Genomic DNA, 17,827 nt, shown 5'->3' on the forward strand with positions numbered 1-17,827 from the left:
TTCAGGTGTTTTGGCTGTTTCACCATGGACGTGATAGCTAGCGTGGCCTTTGGCACCCAGGTGGACTCTCAGAAGGACCCAGATGACCCATTTGTTCACCACGCCCAGAAGTTCTTCTCGTTCTCCTTCTTCAGACCCATCATGTTCGTCTTCAGTAAGTACTGTGGAGCCCTGCCTTAATACAACTAACTCATCATAGGCTTAGAAACACTGTCCAGAAAACAACTGTACTACTAGCAACAATTATCAAAATGAAAGAGAGAAAGATTTTAAAACAACAGTGTTATGTTTTAAACATAATCATACACACTATTTCTCACAATGAACAGTATTGGACTCTATATCCAGTATATATTACAAGGGGCATGTCCACTTAACATATACTGTATTGCATTCCCTAGATGCTGCTGTAAGTGGACTGACACAGATGGTATTGTGTTTGTTCTTCTCTTGCTGTCTACAGTTGCTTTCCCATTCCTGGCTCCTCTGGCCCGGGTCATCCCCAACAAGAGGAGGGATGAGATGAACAACTTCTTCATCAACTGTATCCAGAAGATCATCAGACAGAGAGATGAGCAGCCTGTTGAAGAGGTACAGTATGTTACTGAGCTTTCCTGTAAAAACTTCTGCTCCTTTATAAAAGATGGGAATGGTATGAAGGACTCTTGTTATCTCTCTCCCTTTCTCTTCTCTGTTCTTGATCTTTGAGTGTGTGTGTGTGTGTGTGTGTGTGTGTGTGTGTGTGTGTGTGTGTGTGTGTGTGTGTGTGTGTGTGTGTGTGTGCATGCGTGCGTGTGCGCTCTCATGTTTATTTCACCTTTATTTAGACAGGTAAGTCAGTTAAGATCAAATTCTTATTTACAATGATGACCTGTCAAACACATCAATAAACAACACATCAATAAACAGCACATTAATTAACAACAATTGTGTGTGTGTGTGTGTGTGTGTGTGTGTGTGTGTGTGTGTGTGTGTAGCGGCGGCGAGACTTCCTGCAGCTGATGCTGGACACGCGCAGCACCAAGGAATGTGTCCCTCTTGAACACTTTGATGTGGTGAACCATGCTGATGAACTGGCCCACACACACGACTCCGGGGAACAAGAAAATGGCGGCGCCGGCAGCCACGAGTCACCCAACAGGCGCTCGGTCCAGACCCAGAAGAGGATGATGTCGGAGGATGAGATAGTGGGTCAAGCGTTTGTGTTCTTCCTGGCGGGTTACGAGACCAGTAGCAACACGCTAGCCTTCACCTGCTACCTCCTGGCTTTACACCCAGAGTGTCAGAGCAAACTACAGGCTGAGGTGGATGACTTCTTCACCAGATATGTGAGTATGGGCCTTCCTGTATGCACCTTACATTCACAATCACCTTCGTTTGTCGTCACAGTATGTGTGCCATGATGGATTATTAAAACTACTAAAATCCTAACCAGATTATGTAAATGGAACACACTGATTAGACCTAATCTATGGATTTCACATGAATGGGAATACTGATATGGATCTGTTGGTCACAGATACCCCCCCCCCCCAAAAAAAAGGTAGCGGCGTGGATCAGAAAACCAGTCAGTCTGGTGGGACCACCATTTTCCTCATGCAGCGTGACCCATCTCCTTTGCATAGAGTTGATCAGACTGTTGATTGTGGCATGTGGAATATTGTCCCAATCCTCTTCGATGGCTGTGCGAAGTTGCTTTATATTGGCAGGAACTGGAACATGCTGTCGTATACACGTCGATCCAGAGCATCCCAAACATGCTCAATGGGTGACATGCAGGACATGGATGTCACGCCCTGACCTGAGAGAGAGGGTTTGTTTCTCTATGTGGTTAGGTCAGGGTGTGGGGTGGGCATTCTATGTTTTTGTATTTCTTTGTGTTGAGCCGAGTATGGTTCCTAACCAGAGGCAGCTGTCTATCGTTGTTTCTGATTAGGAACCATACTTAGGCAGCCTGTTTTTCCTTTGGGTTTTGTGGGTAGTTGCTTTTTGTTTAGTTGTAAGTACCTGACAGAACTGTTGGCTGTCATTTTTGTTTAATTTGTAAAGTGTTCATTTTTGCCTTAAACTACAAGATGAACATATTCCACGCTGCACCTTGGTCTACTCATTTTGACGCCTGTGACAGAAATACCCACCACAAGAAGACCAAGCAGCGTGGGCAGGATGACGGGACTTGGGAGGAGATCCTGGATGGGGCAGGACCCTGGACAAGGCCTGGGGAGTATCGCCGTCCGCAATGGGAGATTGAGGCAGCGAAAGCGGAACGGCGATACTGGGAGGAACAGGCAAGAAAGCAACAACGGAAGCCCAAGAGGCAGCTGCAAAAAAGATTTTGGTGGGGGCACACGGGGAGATTGGCTAAGGCGGGTTTAAGACCTGAGCCAACTCCCCGTGCTTACCGTGGGGAGCGAGTGACCGAGCAAGCACCGTGTTATGCGGTGATACGCACTGTGTTTCCAGTGCGTACTCACAGCCCGGTGCGCTCGGTGCAAGCTACTCACCGTTGCCATGCTAGAGTTGGCCGGCAGCCAGGGAGAAGTGCACCGGCTCAACGTATCTGGTCTCCAGTACGTCTCTTCGGCCCAGGTTATCCTGCGCCTGCTCTACGCACGGTACCCCTCATTCACCAGCACAGCCCAGTTCGTCCTGTACCAGCGCTCTGCCCTTGCCGGGCTAAAGTCAACATCGAGCCAGGACGGGTTGTGCCAGCCCTAAGCGCCAGACCTCTAGTAAGCCTCCATGGCCTAGTGTGCCCTGTGCCTGCTCTGCGCACCCAGTCTCCTGTGCGTCTCCCCAGTCTGGTGAGACCGGTTCCAGCTCCACGTAGGAAGCCTCCAGTGATGATCAATTGTCCGAAGCATCCAGTGACAATCCATGGCACGAAGCCTCCAGTGATGATCCATGGCCCGGAGCCTGTAGTGATAATCCATGGCACGAAGCCTCCAGTGATGATCCATGGCCCGGAGCCTGTAGGGATGATCCATGGCACGAAGCCTCCAGTGATGATCCATGGCCCGGAGCCTGTAGGGACACTCCATGGCACGAAGCCTCCAGTGATAATTCATGGCCCGGAGCCTGTAGGGATAATCCATGGCCCGGAGCCTCCAGTGATGATCCATGGCACAAAGCCTCCAGTGATGATCAATGGTGCGGAACCAGTAGTGATGATCCATGGCACGGAGCCTGTAGCGAAGGTCCCCAGTCCGGAACCTACAGAGACGCTCTTCAGTCTAGAGCCTCCAGCGACGCTCCCCAGTCCGGAGCCTCCAGCGACGCTCCTCAGCCCGGAGCCTCTAGCGACGCTCCTCAGCCCGGAGCCTCCAGCGACGCTCCTCAGCCCGGAGCCTCCAGCGACGCTCCTCAGCCCGGAGCCTCCAGCGACGCTCCTCAGCCCGGAGCCCCCAGTGACGCTCCTCAGCCCGGAGCCCCCAGTGACGCTCTCCAGTCCGGAGCCCCCAGCGACGCTCTCCAGTCCGGAGCCTCCAGCGACGCGCTCCAGTCCGGAGTCTTCAACGACGGTCTGCAGCCCGGAGTCTTCAGGGACGGTCTGCAGCCCCGAGTCTTCAGCGACGGTCTGCAACCCCGAGTCTTCAACGACGGTCTGCAGCCCCGAGTCTTCAGCGACGGTCTGCAGCCCCGAGTCTTCAGCGGCGGCCTGCAGCCCAGAGTCTTCAGCGGCGGTCGGCAGTTCAGAGCTTCCGGCGCTGATCCACGGTCGGGTTCCTCCGGCGACACAGAAGCGGGGGGATCAGCGGGCGGTGTGGGGGCTACGCCCCGAACCAGAGCCGCCGCCAAATATAGATGCCTACCCGGACCCTCCCCTATAGGTTCAGGTTTGCGGTCCGGAGTCCGCACCTTTGTGGGGGGGGGGGGGGGGGGTAATGTCACGCCCTGACCTGAGAGAGAGGGTTTGTTTCTCTATGTGGTTAGGTCAGGGTGTGGGGTGGGCGTTCTATGTTTTTGTATTTCTTTGTGTTGGGCCGAGTATGGTTCCTAACCAGAGGCAGCTGTCTATCGTTGTCTCTGATTAGGAACCATACTTAGGCAGCTTGTTTTTCCATTGGGTTTTGTGGGTAGTTGCTTTCTGTTTAGTTGTAAGTACCTGACAGAACTGTCGGCTGTCATTTTTGCCTTAAACTACAAGATGAACATATTCCACGCTGCACCTTGGTCTACTCATTTTGACGCCTGTGACAATGGAAGAACTGGGACATTTTCAGCTTCCAGGATATTGTACAGATTCTTGCGACATGGGGCCGTGCATTACAGTGGTTGCTCAACTAAAAGTTTTGAGATTACTGTATGCTGCGGGATTTAGAGGTAATTTGTGGTTTAGTACGGTACCCTGCATCACTGCATCACTGCTCCAGACCAGCGCAAGGGGGATTTAGAGCACTGATTATGCTTACTGGAAAATACTCTTTCAAACTTAATGGAAGAGGCAAGTGGAAGGGGGAAAGACGGCATTCAGAGGTCACTGGTCTTGATAAGTAATGAGATTTTATATTCACTGAATCTCCTTCTGGGTATTGGTTAGACTACAATTAGGGTGTTGAAATGTTAGGATTATTTTGCTCTTACTGTAGTACTGTAGCCTACTCCTGAACGGTCACATTGTACAGCGCCATTATGGGCTATTAGCAGGACAATAGACTCTTGCCAAGAAGGAGGGTAGGGGGAGAATTGTATCGTCAAATGTATTTCTTAGTTAGGTTGGCTGTATCACAACCGGCCGTGATTGCGAGGCCCATAGGGCGGCACACAATTTGTCCAGGTTTGACCGGTGTAGGTGGTCATTGTAAATAAGAATTTGTTCTTAACTGACATGCCTAGTTTAATAAAGGTCACGTTGTACAGCTCCGTATTTTCCTAACGTTTTTCGTTTTTCTTGGAATAGAAACACCATAATATTAATCAAATGAATTAAGATACATTTCTTAAAATCAATCCCATATACTATGTTCTTACAAAAAAGGTTTTAAAATTCTCTAGTACAGCCAATAACTTTCGGTTATTTGAAAACAAAATAATCTCCAATATATCATAATTGTTTAAGCAAAGCGATTATTATTATTATTAACCCTGAATTATATTTATATAAAAAACCCTTAGATTTTCTCAGACCAGTTTTGCCCTAACGAAAAATGCCCCTTAGATATTAATTTAGAATCCTCCAATCCTCTAAATGTAATTATTGGCGGAGAGTCACGTCATAGATTTTTATTTTTTTTACATATACTGTAGGCCTACCGTAGGCGACATGAGTCTCACTAGTGTTGAGTAATGTGCTGTTAATTAGATCTACTACTGTACAAGGACATTTTATGGATCTGACAGTATTTTAATTTAGAGATTCTGGTAAAGAAATGTGTGTGTAGAGGGGTAACTTTCTTCACCAGTTCCCCTTCCATTTTGTGATTAGCCTACCAGTTGGTGTAACTGTAATGTTAATTATCTTGAGAGGAATTTTGCTCTTCACTATCACAATATTAAAAAACGTTCAAATGCATGAATTAATTAAATCGCTTTAGTCGACACATATATAACCGTAGAATACAGTTGCAGGTCGGAGGGCCATCTAACAAGTGCAAATCAGAGGGCCATCAACCGAAACAGACCAATGAAGCATTGGTAAATGGCAGGAGTATCTATGACTCTCTGAGGACTGGGTAGGGTAGGGGGGTTCTGGGCCGGGAGGGTCGGGAGGGTGGCTTCGGCTATCACCGAGCTCGGATCCCCGCATCTCCATGTCGCCTGGGTTGCGCCCGACCGGCTCCATCCCCCCTTTCCCCGTTAGGCACGGCTCATAGTGCACCCCCATATCAAGGTGCACATAGGCCTAGTAATATAATGAATATGAATTCAGAGGGCAGAAATTATTAAATAGTAAAGCATTACAGTTTTAAGAATTGTGTTCAATTATTTGTGACATTGTGGCATTTAAAGCATATTGAAGTTAGAAGCAATAGGGTTGAAGCAATAGCCTACCCGCGTGTAGTCAACTATTTCAGCACTGTTTTGCGCTGCTCTGAGACAAGCATGGGGATTTGTCTTAATAAATCAATGAGATTTTATTTTTACTGAATCTCTGTTTGGGGATTGGTTAGACTACAATTAGAGTGTGGAAATGTTATGCTCTTAGTACTGTAGCCTACTCCCGACCGTCACGTTGTACAGTGCCGGAAACATTGAGGGTTTCGTTTTTCGTTATTTTTTGAATAGATACACCATAAAATTAATCAAATGAATTAAGCTAACTTTCGTGAAATCAATCCTATATATTATGTTCTTACAAAAAAGGTTTTGAATTCTCTAGTACAGCCAATATTGAAGACTGTCAAATGCTTTTCAAAGATGCCCTCTGGTAGTCAAACTAGCACTAACTAGCATTAATGGCAACAATGGCTGACAATTAAATAAGGTGCCATAGAATTCTGTAGCAGCCCGCAAGGTGTGCTGCAGTATGATGCAACTTTTACAGGAAGAACCACTGTATCATGCTGAAACATGAGGTTATGGCGGATGAAAGGCACAAAAATGGGCCTCAGGATCTCGTCACGGTATCTCTATCCATTCAAATTGCCATCGATAAAATACAATTGTGTTCATTGTCCGTAGCTTATGCCTGCCCATACCATAACCCCAACGCCACCATGGGACTGTCACACCCTGATCTGTTTCACCTGTCCTGGGGAGGTCCTGGGCTGGGTTTGTGTTTTTTTTGTTTTTTTCACCTTTATTTAACCAGGTAGGCTAGTTGAGAACAAGTTCACATTTACAACTGCGACCTGGCCAAGATAAAGCATAGCAGTGTGACACAAACAACAACACAGAGTTACACATGGAATAAACAAACATGCAGTCAATAATACAATAGTAAAAAGTCTATATACAGTGTGTGCAAATGAGGTAGGATAAGGGAGGTAAGGCCATAAATAGGCCATAGTGGCTCAATAATTACAATACAGCAATTAAACACTGGAGTGATAGATGTGCAGAAGATGAGTGTGCAAGTAGAGATACTGGGGTGCAAAGGAGCAAGATACATCAAATAAAGGTTGTAAGGCCAGTTGGATGTACTGGAAAATTCTCTGGCAACAGCTCTGGTGGACATTCCTGCAGTCAGCATGCCAATTGCACGCTCCCTCACAACTTGAGACATCTGTGACATTGTGTTGTGTGAAAAAACTGCACATTTTAGAGTGGCCTTTTATTGTCCCCAGCACAAGGTGCACCTGTGTAATGATCATGCTGTTTAATCAGCTTCTTGATATGCCACACCTGTCAGTTGGAGGGATTATCTTGGCAAAGGAGAAATGCTCACTAGCAGGGATGTACAGTAAACCAATTTGTGCATACATTTGTGCATATATACGAGAGGGATAGAGCAGTTGTTTGATAGTTTGTATTTAGCAGTCATAAAAGTATGCCTTATTTACATTGAAGAACTACTAAAATAGTGATTTAGTCAGACCGCATAGGCAGCAGCTCTATAGAGATGAGATGATGACTTGGAATGAACAACTGAAATATTTTATTAAAGTAATGTGAATAAATTATGGTTAATAAGTGATAAGCAGTAATGGGCAGTCACTACCATCATGGGACTTTGATTAATTGTTTTATTCCGTGTTGTTACAGCATTCAACCCACATAATGCATAGTGCATTTAATGTAAAAAGCAAATAAATCTAAACCGAAATTGAAAACTGTGATAATTTTTTCAGAATTAAACCTAAATTGAACCAACCTCAAAAAGCACTAATCGCTCAGCGCTACTTTCTGAATTAACAATTGAAATGGAATTGACTGCAACTCTGTAAACATGGGCTTCAGCATGTTTACAGAGTTACGTACAGTCATTTTGCAGGGTTTGATGACTGAGAGACCCAGTCCCATATAAACTCCACCTCAACTGTAAGAAGTCCATCTCTGCTGCAGGCCAGCTGTGGTGATGAGTGTGAAAGACAGACAGTGATCGGACCTGGCTGGAACAAAAATAAATCAGAGAGACTGGATTGGTAGGGGGGTGGGGGGCAAAGAGGGAGGGGTGGGCTGGCATTTTTCAGATTGAGGATTTTCAATCTGTTTCTCCGGGGTCACAACAGCCTGCGATTTGACGTGCGCTGCCACTCTATTGCGAGATAAAAACCCAGATAACAGCCAATATTTTGCTGCATTTATTTTGGATGAAAACCTATCTTTGTCTGGTAGATGACGCCGGGGGTTGCAGGACAACAGGGGCGCACACCAGAGTATGTGAGCACGGAGTTGAGCAGTCGGAAATCCTGCGCACGGCTCTGGCGCTCCTATCCAACCGCTCTGCAATATAAACACACAAAAGAACGCTCCATATTTGCTCCATTCATTAATTTAAGCAACACCCATCTGTTTTTGTGACGACCTGGACCTACCATTTGGTTTTGAAGTATTGACACCAAACCATATGATTTGAATGAAAAGTATTTGAATAAACATGAAAAGGTGAATGTAAGAAGCGCACAATATTTCACATAGGCTACATGTCATATTAAACAGCATATAAACACTCTAAATAGGTCAGGAGCCAGACATGGAGACTAAAATGAATTATTTAGTCTTTATTATTTCAATTATTTCAAGGCTATAGTTTACAAAGAAATACATTGTGAAGCATTTGCGAGTGCGACACAATAGGCTGGTAGGGACATAAAACACTCATCTCTTAAACAACATGTTGTTGTATTAAATCATTATAGTCTATAAATTGCGCATATAGTCTGTGGCTTACTTAGAATTAAATACAAATTAAATGAAAAATGCCTTATTTTAGAAACAGGAGTTTGGCCAGTCTGTGGGTTCAGGCTCATGCGATGGTTCCTGTAGAACAGGCCAGCAGCAGAGAATATCCTCTCTACACCTGCAGAACCACTGGGGATGATAAACACCCTTTATGCCGCTCTTGCTGGCTGGGCAAAGATGCAGAGTTGTTTTTCAATTTGTCTATAGGTAGGCCTAAAGGTTTTTAGGCAAAATAACCCAATCAAAACGGAAAGCTCATTGAAAGAGGGAATATGCCAGGCCTATTGGACCAAAATCAATGATGGCCTATTGTATAGATAATAGAACAAAAATGAATGAAACTTTTCAGAGATCTGATTTTTTTGTTTATAAATACTTTGCTACAATGACACACTTAGTTATCTACCCACCTCGTTCCTTTCTTTTAGCATGTGCACATAGTAAGTAACCCATCATGCTTTCTGGATGTGTGTCTTTTCAGGTTCCACAATGATTCTTTAGTTGTGGATATTACATCACCACACTCCCTCTCTTGCTATTGGTCCTCATCTTTGTAAGTCACCTTGATTTAGCACCTGTGTGTTTTGATCAGTTTCTTTATGAAAATATTTAGCGAACTACATGACAGTAGCTAAAGCATGGGGCTAGAGATAGCAGAACAAAGTAGACTACAAATGCATGCTGGGACGGGCATGCCCTGATCTCGTGAAGTGAGCACTATTGGAGTGAAATTGGAGCAGGAGGGAAGGCCGGCGCTCCAGCCTTTGGGAATCTCACTCAGCCTCCAGTCAAATTAGGCACGCTCCTCACTCCAGCTCCGCTCTGCTCACACACTCTGACGCATACACACATACACACATACACACACACACACACACACACACACACATACACACATACACACACACACATAGAAACAAGGAGATTCAGAGGTTGCTTATTGGTTGTTTCATTTCACTCTGCATTTCTTCTGCCTGTGAGTCTCGCAGGAAGCCCCAGCGTCTGTGTCTTCCGGCCATAACAAAGTGCCCCCTTAAATAACCACCCCTGCTGCTGTCACAGCCATGATCAACTCTGCCGCTCTAATATGGAACACATAAACAGTTAGACGGGGAGTGGAGGCTCTTACAAGGTCATGTGTGCGTCGAAAATTGCACCCTATGTCCTAGGGTCCATAGGACCGTGGTCAAAGTAGTGCACTCTAGAGAGAATAGGGTGCCATTTCAGACGCAGCCATGACCTTGTTAGATCCTCCACTCCCCCATCTCCTTCTGCATCTTAATACCCGGACCAAGGCCTGAACAGCGGCGAACAGAGTGGAGCAGGCAGCAGACCGGAAGACAGGATCACACGCACACAGAGGAGGAGATCTCTGTGACTGGAGCATCTGGAGTCAGACACTCTTTCATCTCATCTTCCCTCGTTCGGCACCGTGCCGATACGCTGCTCTCTAATGCTTAATCCTTCAACTCACAAGGGAAGAAGTGTCTGCAGAGAGAGCTCGCAGTGTAAACCAACTGACTCTGCCCGTTCCGCTTCCTTTGATTTACTCCCTCATCAAAATGCATCAGTGCAAATATAACAGTGCTTACTTCCTCACTGTTTAATTGTTTTTTGTATCTTCTTGGTGTTGGAGTCAATCTGATGTGATATACAATATATTTGTTTATTATCTCATTGCCCTTTTTCTGCCGTGGACTTTTATCCATTCATACTCTGACTTGCCTCTGAAATAGAGCACTGTTATTGGATGTTGTGAATAGAAGCCTACTGAGCAGCCTTCGAGGCAGCATGTAACATTAGATGTTGTTACAAGGCATCACAACGAGGTCTGGTATTTACTGTTATATAATGAAGGAGATGAGATGAAGAGTATTGTCTGTTGATCAGACTGGATATAATTTGTCCTAATGGTAGTTTTAATGACAGGCAACACCACTGATAACTGTTGTCAACACTACTCTGCATTGCAGCATTGTGAAAGTCCTCAGATATTGTAGAAGACCCTGGACTCTAGACTTAACCCACCTGCCTCAAAATATGACTCTGTCCTGAACCTTCCTAAGGAGTCTGAATGTGATATGTCAGTAGTAGGTTTTCAGAAAATTGTACAAAAAACCAAAGACTAATGTTATGTAGAACATTCCCTGTAGAATGCTAGCGAGCTGTATGCCTAGCTTGCTGGTGAGGGCCATTGGTGATTTCAACAGTCTGAGTGAATTTTTGAGTCTTTGACGCAGGGAACTTGATTGGATACACACAGTAATACCTGTGTACATAAACGTGTTTATACGCTCTTAGAAAAAAGGGTTATTCCCTTTTTGGTTCCAGGTAGAACCCTCTGTAGAAAGGGAATAGGGTGTCTGGAACCAAAAAGGTTCTACCTGGAACCAAAAAGGGTTCTTCAAAGGGTTCTCCTATGGGGACAGGCAAATAACCCAAAGAAGGTTCTAGATGGCACCTTTTTTTTTTAAGAGTGTAGGCCAGCTGGGTGTCCATTTTATCAAAATCAAATCAAATGTATTTATATAGCCCTTCTTACATCAGCTGATATCTCAAAGTGCTCTACAGAAACCCAGCCTAAAACCCCAAACAGCAAGCAATGCAGGTGTAGAAGCACGGTGGCTAGGAAAAGCTCCCTAGAAAGGCCAGAACCTAGGAAGAAACCTAGAGAGGAACCAGGCTATGAGGGGTGGCCAGTCCTCTTCTGGCTGTGCCAGACGTCTGGCTGCTGACTGGGTCGCTCTTTCTCTCTGCTCCTGCAGGGCTTCAGAGCTCGTCACAGCTACCTCAACCCACTGCCTTTCTTTCAGCACTGTGAAAGAGACTGACTGTGTTTTTTTTAACCTACTACCACACAGGCTTGTTCACTCCTGAAAGCTTTTTCAATGTCAGTCAGTCATCTCAGATACATGGTATTGCAGAGCCACACACATTGAAAGAGCCACACTATTTAATTCCTTCAAGTAATCTGCAGCCTATCCTGGTCTAATCTGAAGTCATTGCCAAAATTTTGACGTTCCATCGATTGTAATTCCTGTTCAGTAATTGATTGTAATTGTTATTCTCATTCACAAGCACGTTCTGTGGATTAAGTTTTTAGCCATGATTAATCTCACTCATGTTTAGTGTGTGGCAGTAGGAGTTGGCAGCAGGCGGGCTACGACAGCCTAGCCTCCAGCAGAGACACGCTGTGTTCAGGCGGGCTACGGTGGCCTAGCCTCCAGCAGAGACACGCTGTGTTCAGGCGGGCTACGACAGCCTAGCCTCCAGCAGAGACACGTTGTGTTCAGGCGGGCTACGGCAGCCTAGCCTCCAGCAGAGACACGCTGTGTTCAGGCGGGCTACGGCAGCCTAGCCTCCAGCAGAGACACGCTGTGTTCAGGCGGGCTACGGTGGCCTAGCCTCCAGCAGAGACACACTGTGTTCAGGCGGGCTACGGTGGCCTAGCCTCCAGCAGAGACACGCTGTGTTCAGGCGGGCTACGGCAGCCTCCAGCAGAGACACGCTGTGTTCAGGCGGGCTACGGCGGCCTAGCCTCCAGCAGAGACACGCTGTGTTCAGGTGGGCTACGGCAGCCTAGCCTCCAGCAGAGACACGCTGTGTTCAGGCGGGCTACGGCAGCCTAGCCTCCAGCAGAGACACGCTGTGTTCTGTGAAAGCTAACCGGCGGTGACTCAATCATCTCACCTCACTCTCTTTCTGAGAAGAGCCATCCCCGTGTGGTGTCTTCTGACTGTGCCACTCAGACTAGAGCAGCCAAACATGCAAATGTGTCGCTGACTGCCTCTCTCGTGCCTGGTCACTCTATCTCTCTCTACCGCTGACGGGCTTGGTTCGTTCTAGTTCATTCTATTTCTTTGGTGTTAACATAGCTTTGGGTTGACATGGATGGGTTAGCATTCCAGCTGTTTTGACCAGCTAATGAATGTTCCTCTCTCTCTCTCTACCGCTGTGTCAATGTCCATAGGGGGTCCTCTCATTAATTTGCGATTCTTATCTCCCTAAATAACAGAATGAGTTCAAGCAAGGCCTATAATGACTCATGCAGCAGATGTTAAGACAGAAAAAGGGGAGAGACCGGCACTTCTTAAATGACATGTTTCAGCCTGGGCAGCCCCTGCTGTGTTATGCTGCTCCCACACTGTCTGTGCTTCAGGGAGGGGGGGAGAGAGAGAGGGGATTAGAGGGAGAGAGGAACAGAGAAGGAAAGAGAGAGAGAGAGAGAAAGAGAGAAGGGATTGAGTGTGCAAAGAGACGGTACAGGGTTCATTGTGGAGATGGAGGTGAAAGAGAGAGAGAGAGAGGGTACAGGGTTCAGTGTTTACTGTAGCAGTACAATAGAGAGCTTGTCATCTATTGTTTAAATTACAGATAAAAGGTTATAAGTTCTGGAGCTAGTCTCTATAGATGTTGCAGAGGTAAGGGCTGCCTGCCATAAAGCAGTGAGAGCTGCTGTAAGCCTATGGCACAATGCCAGGCCTGGCAGGGGGAGCAGGGGGCTTTGGGCTTCCTCTGAACCTCTGCCCACAGCTCAGGTCAAAGGTCAAAACATCACTCATGCTGAAATGTGAACTCATTTGGCACAAACTCTATTGTGCATCTCTCAGACATAGGCACAGGCCGATTGTTGGGGGGTTATTCTTCATAACGAGCAGGGAGAGAAAGCACAAGAAAGAGACAGAAACTGTGAGAGAGACATATAGAGAGAGACAGATGGAGAAAAACAGTGAGAGAGACACACAGAGAGAGAGAGAGAGGTAGTTGCCAATGCTCCTGCACACACAGCACACATTAAGCAGCCGGCTGGTCCCGTCCACACAGTAAGGTTGTATTCATTGGTGGACACCTTTGCAACAGAAAACGAAAAAAAAGCATTTCTTATTGGACAAGTACTAGGTAGTCCCTCCTCATTTCAGCCTGTTTTCTTCCGTTAACCTCAGGGTTCCTAAGGCGTTCTGAACTACATGATAAACACTGCATTTTATGGTTCCTATATCCCCTACTTATGTCGCTCATCTTATTGCCGCGTTTTCATTTATCGGTGATGTTAAACATATGTATCCAGCCCGACAACAGAGAGACTTTCTTGGAATGAGTTTATCTATTTCTTTAGTTGCGCACGAAAATAAAAATTGTCATCCCTCCGAAATTATATAACCCAATATTTACACATGATCGTCACAAGGCTATGAGAACAACGCTGGGGGCAGTCAAAGCAGCAGTGATCCAGTTTGATCTGTTTGCGGTTCCAAGGCTGCTCCCACATAAATGTATCGCTTTCCAAATGTGAAATCATTAGTACTCTCTCTAACACAGTCAGGGGTCTTACAGTGCCTGTGAACTACAGTATACTGATCAAATGTTCCCTTTTGGTAGATTTCATCCATATACCACCAACTGTGCTGTAGAAGCAACAATCTGAACATCCTCAGTGCACTTGGTCATGTTTTATGGCAAGTTTCATATTTAGAGAATAAAACTGAATAACTTTATTTATTGATATTGAGTGCCCAAGAAAGTGGTCTCCCTTCATTGAGCTGCAGACAAAGTCCATGTTCCTGTTCTGGTCCAAGGTCTGTGAATCCAGGCTACAGCATTCTATTTCTGGGCTGATCCTGTGATCTCGACAGGGCTTTCACCAGTTAATTCCACTAAGGCAGCAGCAGCAGCTGGTATTTCTGCTCTCTCCTATCATCCACCGTTCTATGCAGCTTTTCTATTCTCTTTTCAATAGACTGGATGAAATGAGGACCGGGCTGTGAGGAACATCCCTCCCTCCCTCCCTCCCTCCCTCCCTCCCTCCCTCCCTCCCTCCCTCCCTCCCTCCCTCCCTCCCTCCCTCCCTCCCTCCCTCCCTCCCTCCCTCCCTCCCTCCTTAACATCCTTCCCTCCCCGTGGGTCATTGTTCAGATGATCCTGAAAAGCCACTGTCCTCTTGATTACGTGGAGGGGGGGTGAGGAAGGACGGAGGTATGGAGAAGAAGAGACGGAGGGCTTTGAGTAGGGCAGCATAGAGCCTCTCATCTCCATCACTAAGACTCCCTGACCCTGAAACCTGACCTCGCACTAGTCGAGAGAGAAGGAATGAGGGAGAGAGGGATGAAAGAAGATAGGGGGGAAGTAGTGAAAGAGGGAGAAGGAGGTCCGAAAATTATTTATATTTAGAGCAAGGAAATAGTTAAAGGGAAGGTGGGGTTGGAGAAAGAACGAGAGATGGATAGGGGGAATCAGTGTGAAAGAGGGAGCGAGGTAAAATGAAATGCTGATGTGAATCTGAACCTTCAGATTTCTGAATCACCTTGTGTTGAATGCTTGTTGCACACAGTGTTGATTGAAGGAGGGCTGGTTGTGTGTGAAGATGCAGCTGGTAATAGATATAGAGGATCAGTATAGATATAGAGGATTGAAGACGGTGTGTGTGTCTGAATGCATGCATCCATGTGCATGCGAGCTATCACATTTGCGTGTGTGTGTGTGTGTGTGTGTGTGTGTGTGTGTGTGTGTGTGTGTGTGTGTGTGTGTGTGTGTCTGTGTCTGTGTCTCTGTCTGTATCTGCGCGTGTATGTGTGCGACAGGACTGTTCCTGCAGTCACGTTTCTCTGCTCGCTGATCAGCAATGCCTGTCACGTCTCCGGGAAAAGACAACAGAGAGTAAGCGAGGGAGAAAGCGAGGGAGACAGAGAGGGAGACAGAGAGGGGGACAGAGAGGGGGATAGAGAGGGGGACAGAGAGGGAGAAAGAGAGGGAGACAGAGAGGGGGACAGAGAGGGGGACAGAGAGGGAGACAGAGAGGGAGACAGAGAGGGAGACAGAGAGGGAGACAGAGAGGGAGACCGAGAGGGAGACCGAGAGGGAGAAAGAGACGGGGACAGAGAGGGGGACAGAGAGGGAGACAGAGAAGGAGAGGCGCATGCCCCCATGAAAGAGGGTGGATTGAGAGCTCAGGCTGATCCTTGAGAAAGGCTGGGGCTTAATATCTTCCCCAGCCAGTCAGTCATCCTACAGGCTCCTGGCTCTTACAGTGTGTGTGTGTTCTACAGGGGCCAACCACGGGTCTCAGTACTGAAGTCCGGCCCCGTCCCATAGGGTCATCGCTATTGAATCTCTATTGAATCTCTATTGAATCATTCATGCCCACATAATTCTCCCCCTGACTTGGCTTTGCACAGGGAAGGGCAACAATCTCCCTGAGTCTCTGTGATACATTGAGTAAACAGCCATTGATAACATATTTCTGTCCTGTCTAAGAGTTCTCTGAATATCTGTTTTTGAAATATGGCCTGCTGCGTAGTTACAGTATGTCATGGAGGATGGGAATGGGTTTGGCAACCATGTAAAGGGATTTGGAAAAGCGTTCCCTTGTTTATTGCTGGGTGTATACAGTATATACAGTTGAAGTCAGATGTTTACATACACTTAGGTTGAAGTCATTAAAACTCGTTTTTCAACCACTCCACAAATTTCTTGTTAACAAACTATAGTTTTGGCAAGTTGGTTATGACATCTACTTTGTGCATGACACAAGTAATTTTTCCAACAATTGTTTACAGACAGATTATTTCACTTATAATTCAATGAATCACAATTCCAGTGGGTCAGAAGTTTACATACACTAAGTTGACTGTGCCTTTAAACAGCTTGGAAAATTCCAGAAAATGATGTCATGGCTTTAGAAGCTTCTGATAGGCTAATTGACATCATTTGAGTCAATTGGAGGTGTACCTGTGGATGTATTTCAAGGCCTACCTTCAAACTCAGCGCCTCTTTGCTTGACATCATGGGAAAATCAAAAGAAATCAGCCAAGTCTGGTTCATCCTTGTGAGCAATTTCCAAACGCCTGAAGGTACCACGTTCATCTGTACAAACAATAGTACGCAAGTAGAAACACCATGGGACCACGCAGCCGTCATACCGCTCAGGAGGAGACGCGTTCTGTCTCCTAGAGATGAACTATTTTGGTGCGAAAAGTGCCAATCAATCCCAGAACAACAGCAAAGGACCGTGTGAAGATGCTGGAGGAAACAGGTACAAAAGTATCTATATCCACAGTAAAATGAGTCCTATATCGACATAACCTGAAAGGACGCTCTGCAAGGAAGAAGCCACTGCTCCACAACCGCCATAAAAAAGCCAGACTACGGTTTGCAACTGTACATGGGGACAAAGATCGTACTTTTTGGAGAAATGTCCTCTGGTCTGATGAAACAAAAATAGAACTGTTTGGCCATAATGACCATCGTTATGTTTGGAGGAAAAAGGGAGACGCTTGCAAGCCGAAGAACACCATCCCAACCGTGAAGCAAGGGGATGGCAGCATCATTTTGTGGGGGTGCTTTGCTGAAGGAGGGACCGGTGCACTTCATAAAACAGATGGCATCATGAGGCAGGAAAATTATGTGGATATATTGAAGCAACATCTCAAGACATCTGTCAGAAGTTAAAGCTTTCCAAATGGACAATGACCCCAAGCATACTTCCAAAGTTGTGGCAAAATGGCTTAAGGACAACAAAGTCAAGGTACTGGAGTGGCCATCACAAAGCCCTGACCTCAATCCTATAGAAAATTTGTGGGCAGAACTGAAAAAGCGTGTGCGAGCACGGAGGCCTACAAACCTGACTCAGTTACACCAGCTCTGTCAGGAGGAATGGGCCGAAATTCACCCAACTTATTGTGGGAAGCTTGTGGAAGGCTACCTGAAACATTTGACACAAGTTAAACAATTTTAAAGGCAATGCTACCAAATACTAATTGAGTGTATGTAAACTTCTGACCCACTGGGAATGTGATGAAAGAAATATAAGCTGAAATAAATCACTCTCTCTACTATTATTCTGACATTTCACATTCTTAAATAAAGTGGTGATCCTAACTGACCTAAGACAGGGAATTTTTACTAGGACTAAATGTCAGGAATTGTGAAAAACTGAGTTCAAATGTATTTGGGTAAGGTGTATGTAAACTTCCGACTTCAACTATAGTTAGTATAGACAGTATTATAGTTGTATTACTTTATACATTGGCAGCTAAAAGCGGAATTG

The 17,827-nt window shown here is 46.0% G+C and overlaps 1 protein-coding gene across 1 annotated transcript in view; it reads left to right on the forward strand.

The window, feature by feature from the left end:
* Nucleotides 1–17,827, forward strand: part of thas (Thromboxane-A synthase) — a 91,405-nt gene that overhangs the window by 61,126 nt on the left and 12,452 nt on the right. The window contains 3 exon segments of the mRNA NM_001165312.1: nt 6–154; nt 464–591; nt 978–1,328. Coding sequence (NP_001158784.1) covers nt 6–154; nt 464–591; nt 978–1,328 — 628 coding nt within the window.

The sequence above is a fragment of the Salmo salar genome, chromosome 16 (assembly GCF_965601325.2).
Source record: "Salmo salar chromosome 16, fSalSal1, whole genome shotgun sequence".
NCBI classification, from domain to species: Eukaryota; Metazoa; Chordata; class Actinopteri; order Salmoniformes; family Salmonidae; genus Salmo; species Salmo salar.